Source organism: Triticum urartu, chromosome 4A, assembly GCF_056163025.1.
Source record: "Triticum urartu cultivar PI428250 chromosome 4A, HENAU_Tu73, whole genome shotgun sequence".
NCBI lineage: Eukaryota > Viridiplantae > Streptophyta > Magnoliopsida > Poales > Poaceae > Triticum > Triticum urartu.
In genome coordinates, this window is record NC_141876.1 from 223,811,772 (window position 1) to 223,824,547 (window position 12,776).

Below are 12,776 nucleotides of genomic sequence, written 5' to 3' on the forward strand. Positions count from 1 at the left end.
CCTGGCCGAGAGTGGACTGATTGAGCATGGTTCCTGGAGGCTCCCGGGGGATGAAACGGAGCCGCAACCTCAGGAGGGTGAGTGTGTCTTACTCGCCACTCACGTCGACTGCGGTTTTTATTTGCCCCCACATCCCTTTTTCCGTGCATTCTTGAACTTCTTCGGTGCCCAACTCCACCGTTTCTCTCCCAACACTATCACGTACCTTGTTGCCTATGTCTCCTTGTGTGAGAATTTCCTGGGCTGCCGACCGCACTGGGGTCTGTTTAAGCACATCTTCACATGTCGCTCACAGACTGTGAAAAAAGCTAGCCCGAGTGACAAGAAAACCCAGGTGATCCGGATGTGTGGGGGCTTAGGTATCCAGATGAGGGGGAAGAGTGCTTTTCCCGCGATGACTCTCCCTGACTCGGTTAGAGGGTGGCAGCCAACTTGGTTTTATTGCAAAGACAAGTTGACCCCTGGTCATTCGACTGGTCTCCCTCCCTTTTCCTTAGAGCGAGTCCAGAAACCACTTCCTTGAGAGTGACTCCAGCAGAGAAGGAGGAGGTGACCATGTTGATGGAGCGAGTAATTCAGCGGATCCATGAGGGTGTGACCGGTCTGCACACTGACACGGCATTCAACTTTGAATGTTGCTCATGGCGGCGTCTCGATAGTGCATCCACGGCTCGGTTCAGTGGTCCTGCCTTGTACTGAATACGGAACTGTAGCCCCACCAATTTGGTAAACATGCACTGCTGAATTGGGGTATTCAAGCGCTGATCAGTGAGATTGAGCAGGCTCTTTTGATCTATGCAGATCAGGAACTCTGCGTGTTGAAGATAAGGTCGCCAATGGTCGATTGCTAGAAGCAGCGCCAAACATTCCTTCTCGTAAGCTGAGAGGCCCAGGTTCCAAGGACAGAGTGCCTTACTCAAGTAACGTGATGTGCGTCTTGCATCAGGACTGCCCCCACTCCGGTAGCACTTGCGTCAGTCTCCACTACAAACTGCTTCGAGAAGTTCGGTAATGCCAGCACCGGGGCTTGGATGAGAGCGCGTTTGAGTTCTTGGAATGCCTCTTCGGTGACGTTCGTCCAGACGAACAGCGAGTTCTTGCGGAGAAGATCTGTGAGGGGTTGGCTGATGATGCCAAAGTTGCGCACGAATTTGCGGTAGTAACCAGCTAACCCCAGGAACCCGCGCAATTCCTTCACTGATTCTGGCTGTGGCCGAGTTGTCACTGCCTGAATCTTGTCTGGAAGTGTTGAGACTCCTGCCTCGCTAATCTGGTGCCCCAAGTATGAGATAATGTTCTGCGCGAATGTGCATTTGGAGAGTTTTGCTCGCAGGTTGTTTGCCTTCAGTATGGAGAGCACCTGACGTAACAGCAGTAGATGGTCGGGGAAGGTGGCTGAGTGCATCAGGATATCGTCCATGAAAACAAGAACCCCTTTTCGCAGCAGTGGTCCAAACATTGTGTTCATGCCCCCCTGAAACATGGCTGGTCCACCTGTCACTCCGTATGGAAGCACACGGAACTGAAAATGTCCTTGATGCGTTTTAAATGCTGTCTTCTCTTCATCTTCAGGACGCAGTCTGATCTGGTGGTATCCTGCTCGCAGGTCCAGCTTCGAGAACCACTTGGATCCTGCTAGCTCGTCGAGCAGTTCGTCGATTACTGGCAAGGGATATGTGTTCTTAACTGTAATAGCATTCAGATGTCGAAAGTCCACACAGAACCGCCGGGTCAGATCCTTCTTCTTGACTAACAACACTGGCGACGAGAAGGGACTGATGCTTGGAGTAATCAGTCCGGCCTTGAGCATTTCTTTGACCTGGTTTTCGATCTCCGTCTTCTACTCCGGGGTGTAACGGTATGGCCGGATGTTAACTGGCTTGGCCCCTGGCAGCAATGTGATCGAGTGATCCCAATCCCGATGCTGAGGAAGCCCTGTAGGTTCTGTAAAAACCACTTGAAAGTCGTTGATCACTGTTTGCACTTCTGTTGGAAGTTTCTCTTTGTTGGTCTCCTCGGGCGCAATTGCACACAGGGTCACGAAATGGAGGATATCGCCTTCAGCTTCCATAGCTCTGAGCTGAGCCGCTGACACCTCAGGAACTGACTGCAGTCGTGATTGAATCCCTGTCAGCAACACCTCCTTGCCTTCATGGATGAACTGCAGTGTTTTGTTGGTCCAGTCCACCCACATCAGTCCACATTTCTCTAACCAATCCATTCCAAGAACCATATCATATCACCCTAGAGATAGCACTCGCAGGTCAGACTGGAACACTTGCCCTTGCGTCTTCCACTTGCATTGCGGCAGAATGCCTATGCATGATAGAGTGCCCCCATCGGCTATCTTCACCGGTACGGGAGCCAGCGGCTCCACTGCGGCTTGCATTCTCGCCGCGCTTTGCTCACTCAGAAAACTATGCGAGCTGCCAGAGTCGACAAGAATCAACACTTCGATGCCCTCGATTCGCCCCAGCAACCTCACTATACGTGGTGTGGTTTGACCTGTTGTGGCTAGCTTGGAGATGGACATCAACACCTCCTCTTGGCCTTCGTCATCACGCTGCTGCTCTGGGTACTCTGCTTGCAGCAGCTCCAAGAGCTCTTCGACGACGTGGAGCTGGACTGTAGGCGCGCATTGGTGGCCCTGCCCCCATCGCTCGCCGCACTTGAAGCAGAGTCCGCGGGCGCGACGATAGTTCCTGAGCGCCGCCACGCGATCGTCTCCGCGGCCTGCCCTCTCGAGGGCATTTTCTGCTTCCTGGCCTCGACAATCCTCCACCGGCACGCCTGGTGGTTGCTGGCGTGGCTGCGGCACGCCGACGACCCCGATGGGACGAGGTGGTATGCGCGGCCCCCCGCCCTCTTGCCGTCGATGATCTCGACGGGGAATCGCGTCCAGCACCTCCTCCTGCAAGGAAGCCAGCGAGAAAGCGGAGTCCAAGTCCTTTGGTTGATGTAATAACACACCCACACGAATCTCATGTTTAAGCCCTTCTAAAAATTGTGTGGTAAAAAACACAGGATCAAAAGCAGGGTTGTGCACTAACAAGTGATACATGATTTCCTCAAATTGCAGCATGTGCTCATGCACAGTGCCAGTTTGTTTCAGCAGACGAAACTGCCGGAGGTGCACCTGATACTGCTCTCTCCCAAATTTTGTGCCTAAGGCTGTACAGAGTTCGTCCCAGTGCATTGATCCGCTCGTGGACTCCTGAAGTTGCAGCCAGCGCGCCGCACTACCCGTGAAGTGTAAGGTAGCGACGCGAACCCACAGATCTGGCTGCACGCCATACACCTCAAAGTATTTCTCGCATCTGGTTCGCCCGAATTGCGGATTTCCCCATCAAACACCGGAAAATCAAGTTTAGGCAACGACCAGTTAGGGAAATGTGGTGCGGGCTGGTCGATCTGATGCGGTACGAGCGAATCGGATGCACGAACAGTAACTAGAGCATGGGAATCGGCCAAGGACTTACCCTTGACCGGAGGCGGCAACTGGGTGGTGACCACCCCGTGTGTCATGCCCCCGGTGGTGTCGATCTCGCCGTGGCCTAACGGCCCGTGGTGCTCGGTGGTGTCGGGCGTCGAGGCCGGTCGCACCACCGCGTCGCCCTCCGGGATCGGATCCGGAGGCGCCGCCAGGATCGGGTGGAGCGCGATGCGCCCCACTTGCGTGCGCAGCTCGTCGACTTGTTGTTGAAGGTGAGTGACCGCGGGCCTCCACAGCTCCAACGACTGCTGGATCGCGTCGAGGCGGGCTTCGTTGGCCAGCCGCCCGTCGTGGACGACCTTGGCGAGGGCCGCGAGTTGCTCCTCCATCGCCGCCGCTTGCTGCGCTTGCTTCGTATGGTAACGTGGCTTGGGGTAGGCGGTCTCCAGATCGACGGCTGGACCTCTGATACCAGATGTAAGGGGACTGATCTAGGCTACAGATCTGAGGAGGGAGATCGAGCAAGGGAGGTAGGTGAGACGAGGGGAAGGAAGGGGATAAGGAGGAGGAAGATCAGCTTCTCTCCGTTCGGTTCGATTATGTCATATCATGCCTTACAACTGGCCACACTTGGCTCTTAAGTAACCCACACGACTCAACTACTCCACCCGACTCGGTCTCACCTCCTCTGGTTCGACTCTCTTCTGGTCTGGGTCGCTGACCATGGGCCCCGCCGTTACATATGTTGGCTCCGCCACTGTTTATGTATCAATAGTGTATAATTAACTAAAAAAAGGCGATCCCTCAATAAAAAATGGTTGCTCTAAGCCAGGGCGTCCGGGGAAGGAGAGCGCGCCGCGTCGCACACTCTACTCGTCTCCGAACCAAACCCAAACCAAAGCAAAGGAGGAGAAGAAAAGTCGCGACGGGTCACGTGCCATGCGCGGGGCCCGCCCGGCAGCTTTGGGAACCAATGAGGGGCGTGCAAGTGATCGGATCGCGGCCGGCGGCTGTCGTCCACTACTTCCCACACCGGCAGGGGCCCCACCCCCGAGGCGCTCCCAGCCGCTAGTTAATCTGCCCACGCACCACACACCACACCAGCCGCAAATAAGATATAAAATCTTCGCTGATTTACTCTATTTTCTTATTCCTGCCAATTTGTTTCTCATTCTCGCTGCTGCCGTGGTTGCATATCCTGCTACCTGCTGCCCCATCCTTGCTCTACTTAAAAAAGAAAAAAAAATATTTTTCCTCCCGAAGGCTCTAGAGGCGGAGGAGGAGCGGAACCAGGCCTTTCGTCCTCTTTCTACGGCCAAGACGTCCAGAAGCTACGCGCGGGTCCCTCCTTCTTCCCACAGGCGGATCAGGGAGCCTCTGCAGATTGACCTTCGTTTGGATTCGGATTCAGGTTGGGCTTTTTTATCGGTGAATTTCTTCCGTTTCTTTTTCTTTTTGGTTCCGTTTGCTGCTTCTCTCGAGTTTATTTTACGTGTGGTGGTTGATTCTCAGATTTGTTTGTGTGTGTGTATGTGCGCGCGCGCGCGCGCTTACATAGCTTTCCGGTTTGGTTAGCTGTTTATCGGCTTTCACTCTTCCTTTTCTGTTGGAAGAGAAATTCTCCATCTTACCTTTGTCGAGTGTTGAAATTCGGATCCGGCGTCGGGGGTGTTTGGTTGCAAGTTGAGTAGTATTTTTCTTGTCAACATTTCTGGAGACTTTTAAGGGATTTTTTTATTGTTTTTGCAGGTTTGATCCAACCCAAATCCAAATCGTCTGATTTGGCAAGGTGAGAAACTCCGAATTCTATCTATCCGAGTGTTTTTGCATGTGCAGTATAGCAGATAGAATCCCCCGGGTTTATTTTACACTTTCTCTAATATTCATACTGTATTACTCAACTTAATGGTCAGTGTTTTCTAGGATTTGATCAACAACTGGGGATCCTGAGTTGAATATGATATCAAATCCGGTGAATTGGTACAGTTTCGGGCCTGGATAGAAGCTGTAGTGATGCCAGATTGGAAGGCGGGCGAGGTGATATCCTGATTTTGATGAGTCTCTGTTTCTTAACTGGATATTGCATCTTAGTAATAGTTTTCCAAGCGGCCGAATAAAATACCGTTAGATGTATTGGTATGTAACTAGAAATTAAGACGTACAAGTTCTTCTGACCTTAAATAGTACAGTACCTGGCTCAGATAGTGGCTAAAAATTTGATATGTCATCAAAATGGAGGAATTAAAATTGGCCTGTCATGTCTAGATTCTGTATATCATGTACCATAGCCTTCATGCTAACTTTGTGTTTTTGTATTCTATACCTAATTACCTAATTTTGATGCCTCAAGTTTTCTTTTTACTGTTCAAGTAACTTGAATGACATGTTAGACCTGCTTACCTTTATTTTTTGCGAAAAAGACCTGCTTATCCATTCGCAAAACAAAAGACCTGCTTATCTTTCGTTGGGTAAGCATATGAACCAAGAGTATAAGACATGAATCTTCTGTTGCCATTGATTCGTCCCAATCTCTTTGTTGCTGCTGTTCAGCATCCATCTATTGCCGACCTTCACTTGTTTTTGATGTGCAAACAATACATGAGTAGTGCTAGTAAGATAACCCCTGATATGGCAGCGTACCAATAGTGTACTGGGGACAGTTACCTTTGAAGCAAGTTGATCCGGCATAAGAAATTCTATGATCAGATTGATGTTCCGCTACAGGTCTCACCTACAGAAAATTAGTTACATACTTTCCAGTGATAGAGCAATGTTTCGTGGTATAATCAGCCACATGCTGAACTCTGTTATTTGTCAAGTCTATTCAGTAATTCAAATCACATTGATTCTCTCCGAGCAATAGAGTTGTTTCATGTTCAGCTATTTCCCTTAATACTCAATAAAAGTAATTAGATTCCCCTGCTGTTCACCTGTGACTAAGCATGTAGTGTTTTTACAGTTTGAAGGTAAATTCAAGGATGAATTTGCTCGGGGTAATAGCAACTTGCAAGAAGATGGAGCAGGGCCTTTGAATATCTCAAATAAGAAACTGAAGCATGGGATTACCACTGAAGAGAACCCGCAGGGTGTCGTGTCTACAGCAACTAATTCAGATTCACGGAAACTTAATTCAGACCACATCTACTCTACCTGTGTGGTAGCTTCCGACCATGTAAGAGACTGCAAAATTGAATCAAGTGCTTTTCCCTTGAGCAGAGATGATACTACATCTGGAACAAGATACCAAACAGAAAACTGGAACAATTGCCAGTTTGCACTGAGTAATGGCTCAGCTGTTCTCAACAATCACAGTGTTCCGCAAAGTGATCTCAATTATGGAGATAATGATCTAAACTTCATTGATTGGCCTAGCATTGATAATTTTGAGGATGTTGATACACTATTCAGGTACTTTGAATGTTTCACTTGCTGACTGTGTAAGATCTTACATAAAAATAGTGAAACAGACTCTGGTCCTGTTTGGCTAATTGTTTTTCTCCGTCTAAGGGGGTGTGATTCCACATATGGTGAACAACAACTGGAGAACACTGATGAGCTGTCATGGATTCCTTCTTCAGATGCCATTTACTCTTCCGATGTTGCTCTGCAGGCAGGTTTTGACTCTTCTTATTCAGACTATGGTATGCTGGATGACCTGTCAGCATTCCCTTGTGCACAAGATAAATCCCTACCAACAGCAGACGAGCAATTCAATGACAATTATCCATTCAATGAGCAAAAGAATGTTGATGTATATGGAGAACAGGCAAGTAAACTGATTATCCTTTCTTCTACAATTGGTTTATCTGGTTGCCATTCAAGCCTTTTTTTATTAATATTTTTGTATGTACCACAGGCTTACCAGGGGGGTGCAATGGAATTGTTGTCCACTGACCAGATATGCAATGGAGATGGAAACCTTGATATGGTAATTTTACCTCTTTAATCTGTCTAATAATATTAAAAATTACAGTGGGTGTGTTATTCTATGAAGGATATGTTTTCAATAGAGTAATTAAGATAGTGATTCATGCTTTCAGTGCGGATATGGTAGCCTTGATATGGTACTATGGTAGTTTGACCTTTTTTTATTAGTCTAAATAAAAGGACATTGTGTGTTTGCTTGGTTGGTATGTTGGTCAATGGTGTGTTCTCAGTGGAATAATTAGGGAACATGATTCATTTTTTCAGTTCCAATGTCCCTATTTTTGCAAGGTAGAATTTCAGTTTTCCTAATTGTTTCATAGTTCTCCTGTTTCCAGTCTTCGAGAAAAAAAAATACAGTTACTCTGTAAGATTGCGATTTGATTTATTTTCTGCTGCTCTAATGTAAGTACATGTTCCTTCCTGTCATTTGTGGCAACTTGTAGCGCCTCGAGATCCAGCACTATGCAGATCTAGCACTTCCTTTAGTATCTGCATAATTGATCCTAAGATGTCACCTTACACAACATGCACGTGACGACATGCACGCTATGCGGGTGGAAAATAAGTATCACAACACAAGTCATGAAAGAATCCGGAACAACAACATATATGTAAAACAACTCCGGAGATTCAAATTGACTGAATGAATACAAATAGGGTCTTTCGACCAAGATACAACTCACACAACGAAAGCGCATATACCTTAGATATGTATTGTTTAACAAATGCCTTAAGAAGGCTCAAATGCATCATGAAGCATGGTAAAGGATTCCACTATGTCTACCTACACATATTAAATGGATTTGAAGCATCATATGTAGCATTTCGAACTAAATCCATTGCAAAAGTTTATTATGGTTGCACCCTAAACATGATTTTAGAAGTGATTAACATGATGCACGTCGTGGGACTCTGACAATGGGTTGCGAGGTCCGGTGGGGGCTGCCGTCGTTGGGGACGACGAGGAGGCGGCCGGAAGCAGCGGGGTCGACGAGAGTTGACCGATGGTAGAGATGGCTTGGTTCGGTGGCGGAGTGGCGGCCTTCTGGTTGGCGGTCGCCAGGGGCAGAGGAGCCACGTGACGACGGAAGGACGGGTTTTCGGATCTGGCGGCGGGGCCGGTGGTGGTGAATGATCTCCGCGGCGGCGCTGTGGTGGGGCTTGGCTGCGAAGGACGGGGCTACGGGCTCGAGTGTCGGCGAGCTGCAGGCCTTTGGGTGGCTTAGGCCGTCGGATTCGGATCTGCACGGATCTCGATGTGGTGGCTGGATCTGGGGTGGCGGTGGCGGTTAGGGTTAGGGTTTGGGGGTCTCCTTGGGCAGCTTGGGCTGGTTAAACGGAGAAGGGGTCTGATGGGCCTTGCTGGGCCGACTGCGTTTCGTCTCATGTTAAGCTCATCACAGGAGCGCTACTTCTAACGAGCGCCCATTGGGCCGGCCCACTGCAAACAATGTCAATTTTATCTAGTTTTTTTTTATTAATTAAGGACTATAGCTTCGGTAAAACTGTGTCTACCATAGCTTGCCACAGAACTAGTTAAGGGTCGCTAAACTTTTAACGGTTTAAAAGTTATCAAAAAATATGAAATAAATATGGGAGCATCTCTCTAATGTAATAAGATGATTCAACGGAGGGATTGTCAAAATATGCATCTATGTATCCTTGGCAAAAATAATAAGCATTTCAGCTCACTGCGACATAAATATATATTAAACTATTTGTTTTTTTGTCCAGGACACATACAGTCGTATTTTTTTAATCCCTCTGTTGGATCATGTTATATTATAGGTGTGTTGGTTCAGTATTTTTTTTCAGAATTTTTGAGAACTTTTGCACCGTTGAAACCCTTAACTAGTTCTGTGGCAAGCACTTGTAGAAAATCCTACTCCCTATAGCTTCCGTATAATAAATGTTTGGGGCATCACACGAACTCTGAATTGGATGAAATCTATATGTGGCCTCTCTAGATTATAACAAGGCCACATGAAAAATACATACAATCCATTTGGACTTCATTTACTATTTATTTATAAAATAAATCCATTTATTAAATAAATGGGTTTTGAACTACGAGTAATAGGTAGGCTTAGGCGAAAATTGTGAAATAATCTGAGTAGCTCCCAAATATCACAAAAAGATAATGTGCAAAGTGTGTGGAGGTGAGTCTTGGGCTAAAACACCAAAAGGGAGAAGGGTTTATTTATTCACCATTTTAAAAAATGGCAAAATAAAATGGGTCTTGGGGTCTAGTAAAAATATCCAAATTCCTAATGAAATGCAACATGATGCTGATGCAATGCTTATGATGCAAAAATAGAAGAACAACCAATTTCTAATTTGTGGTAAACCCTGGGCTGTTCCAAGAAGCCACTGTAATAGTTGAATTGACAACCACAGTATGTAACTGCATTAGCATTATTTATTCTGATACGACATGTGTTTGGGAGGTGGTAAGGAGAACAGATCATCTATTACTATTAGTGCATGATCTTTTTCGAGTAAAGTGGTATCCATTTGAGATGTCACTTTTTCCCCAACTATTTATAAAATTTATCTTTATTTGTTTACTGCCATGGCAATATTGCAGATTGGCGAGCGATATTCATCAGAAAATGCCTTGCAACAGTTGGAGGACAGGAAGTTTTCTGTACCTTCAGGATCTCAATTAAGCTCCTCCCAGAATTTACTGAAGCAAAAGCACCACTCAGATAAAACTTCACCAAGTAACATTACTTCTGATTGCTATTCAGATAGAAACTGCCAGTTCAGTCCATCTGGATCTTTTGCACAGAGGAACTTGATGGGTAATATATATAAAAGAAATTTCACAGGATATTTGTATGAGTATTTGTTATGAGCGTGTTTGTCTGCCTTTTGGTCTAATTATCAGACTTGATGTATGAGTGCAGTTCAAAAACAAGTGGCTAATTTGCAATCAGGACAGCTCATAAATGATGAAGGACAACTTGGTCAACAAACATTGACTAGAAGAGCTTCATATCCTTGTGAGAACTATGAGGTTGAAAAGAAGGGCTTTGGAAAAAGAAGTAAGGATACACTGGGTACATCAGTAGTGGTGGATGGCTCTTTTGTGTCGTCTCTTTCTTCTGATAATTCAGTTGAAGAAAGCAGCTTCCGACAACTTCAGGATGCAGTTAGTCAGGTACAGGTTTATTTTCTGCCTTCCTTTTGTATGTATGGTTCATCAAGTTGAAATACCTTTACCTCCAGCCATAGTTCTTCATACAAGCAACTTGTTTTTTTGTAATAGGACTTGTAGCAGCTTCTTCACTGTGATGTTTCCACATTCTTGCCTCTTGGCATTTTGATTCCCTTAAATGGTCATAATCTTGAACTGAATAAATCAATGCTATACTATTGGTACAAGCAATGCTTCCGTGTCCTGCTTCATTAGTGTGTGTTATATTTTGGAGCTTACCTTCTTTGCCCCTATTGTTGTTTCAGTTGGATGTGAAAACCAAACTGTGCATTAGAGATGGTTTGTACCGCCTGGCAAGAAGCGCGCAAAATCGACCAGTTTTCCCAAATGCGATCAATAGACATGAAGAAAGCCGGGATGCAAAGGATACACAAAATATGGAAACTTCGGGCAAGTACGTTGGGATTCTCATAAAAGACCATACTTTGTATAATCATGAATTTTTTATTTGTGGCTTTGCCATTGTCCAGTAACATTTGTTTAATGTTTGTCGAAATGTGTCTATTTTATCTCTGGCACAATCTCTTATCTTATAACTCAGTTTGAAATATTGAATCTTATTTCTCTAAAACAAATAAAGTATCTTATTCGTTAAGAAGATAGTCTGTAGATCAAAGAACTTGTTTATTTTATGATGAGCAATTGGGAAGACAGTTATTCTTGATGATTGTTGCAGTTGTATAGCTGATTTAGTAGTAACTTAACCGGTAATAGCTGGTAATTATTGAACATGATCCGATCTTGATTGAGAATGGTCACTTTAGTAGCATTAATTAAACTGCATTGGAGTTCTCTGTTTCCTTTCCATGTTGATGTTTCTGTTTTGTAGGTTTGTTGATCATAGGAGCATTGAGACGCAGACAAATCCAATTGATCGTTCTATAGCACTCTTACTTTTTCATCAGCCATCAGACCAAGTGGCTGGAGCTGTTGAGAATCCTCGCCACTAAAATCTCATGTTAGCACGTGTTCCCTTTTTCTCTCTGATTTGCTGTTTCACTTTTAACATGTCGACTCAAGTCATGAGCGATTTGTATCCTGCAGAACGAGAACCACAAGGCCTATGCTAAAAACTAGGTTGGTTAATGTTGCGAAAATTACTGGAGATGGCTCGTGGAAATTCAAGGATCGCCTTTATTCATATGTAATCATCATCTCCGTGAATGCAGGAGCAATTGTGAATGTTTATCCGATATGGTATGGTATGCACCGTTTTAATCGTTAGTCGGCTGCAAGAAAAAAAAAGTACACCAGTTACAGCCAGCCGTGACTGTTGGTACCCCTATTGTGAATTCGATCGCGAAGGTTGACTTTGTGTTGTTCTGACTAACATTTTGTGTAATCTCAAGACACAGATATTGACTTGTATAATGATTATTTTGTGTAAACTTGACAAGACGATCTCTAACTTGTGCAGAAAATTTCTTAAATTCCCTCCCATTTCTATCTGTGGAAGTCAATGGGTTTCACACGCTATAAGGCTTGACATGGAGGTTCTCAGTTTTTTTGAAAGAAAAAAAAAGATAATTCGGCAACAGTAGAGTCCTATAGGCTGATAGGCGGCATTATGCCTATGTTGAAACGGTTGGTAGACCGATCAGGAGATTAGGCTGCCACCCATTCAATCACGTACACATCACCTTGAATAGCGGTCGGAGTACCGCTCGTTATAGCATAGACCACATATGAAGTGAATACATATAACGAAAAACCAATGATAAGGCATACTCTTCCATTCTTATTAGGGTTTTGAACCTATTTGAAATACCGTTCAACTAATGGTAGAAAACATTGGCAACACTTATGGACGGATGCAAACTCGACTATTTGGATGACTGACCATGTAAAATGCGCAAACTTGTATTGAAAAAAGAGGTGTTTGATTGTCTCGTCATGAGTACAAAAACATCACTTCTTACCTCCTGGCCAGTTACGTCGTCCGAGGTTGTCTTTAGTTAGCACAGCACCTCTATGAAGATACCACATGAATATTTTAACTTTTAGTGGAATTTTCGCCTTCCAGATTTTTTTGTTATTACTCATCAGTACCTCAGAATGCGTGAGCACATGATACATAGAGTCTACAATAAAAGGCCCCGACGTAGTAAGTTTCCAGCGAAACACATCACGACCTTGTGTCAGGTAATCAGATCTAGAAAGGATAAGAGATTATGCCATGACATAAGTCGGGTGCCA

The 12,776-nt window shown here is 45.3% G+C and overlaps 1 protein-coding gene across 1 annotated transcript; it reads left to right on the plus strand.

The window, feature by feature from the left end:
* Positions 1-4,558: 4,558 nt before the first annotated feature.
* LOC125551376 (protein LNK1-like) lies at positions 4,559-12,010 on the plus strand. Its single transcript, XM_048714575.2, has 11 exons — positions 4,559-4,844; positions 5,183-5,222; positions 5,357-5,470; positions 6,393-6,841; positions 6,941-7,199; positions 7,290-7,361; positions 9,948-10,164; positions 10,270-10,523; positions 10,826-10,974; positions 11,410-11,538; positions 11,625-12,010. The coding sequence occupies exons 3-10, from the start codon at positions 5,447-5,449 to the stop codon at positions 11,528-11,530; spliced, it is 1,545 nt and encodes a 514-aa protein (XP_048570532.2). The 5' UTR covers positions 4,559-4,844; positions 5,183-5,222; positions 5,357-5,446; the 3' UTR covers positions 11,531-11,538; positions 11,625-12,010.
* Positions 12,011-12,776: the final 766 nt, after the last annotated feature.

Coding starts and splice junctions, on each gene's coding strand:
- LOC125551376 (XM_048714575.2), top strand. CDS start 5,447: ATGCCAGATTGGAAGGCGGGCGAG. Junction 7,362..9,947: donor GAGATGGAAACCTTGATATG/GTAATTTTACCT, acceptor GCAATATTGCAG/ATTGGCGAGCGATATTCATC. Junction 10,975..11,409: donor AATATGGAAACTTCGGGCAA/GTACGTTGGGAT, acceptor TCTGTTTTGTAG/GTTTGTTGATCATAGGAGCA.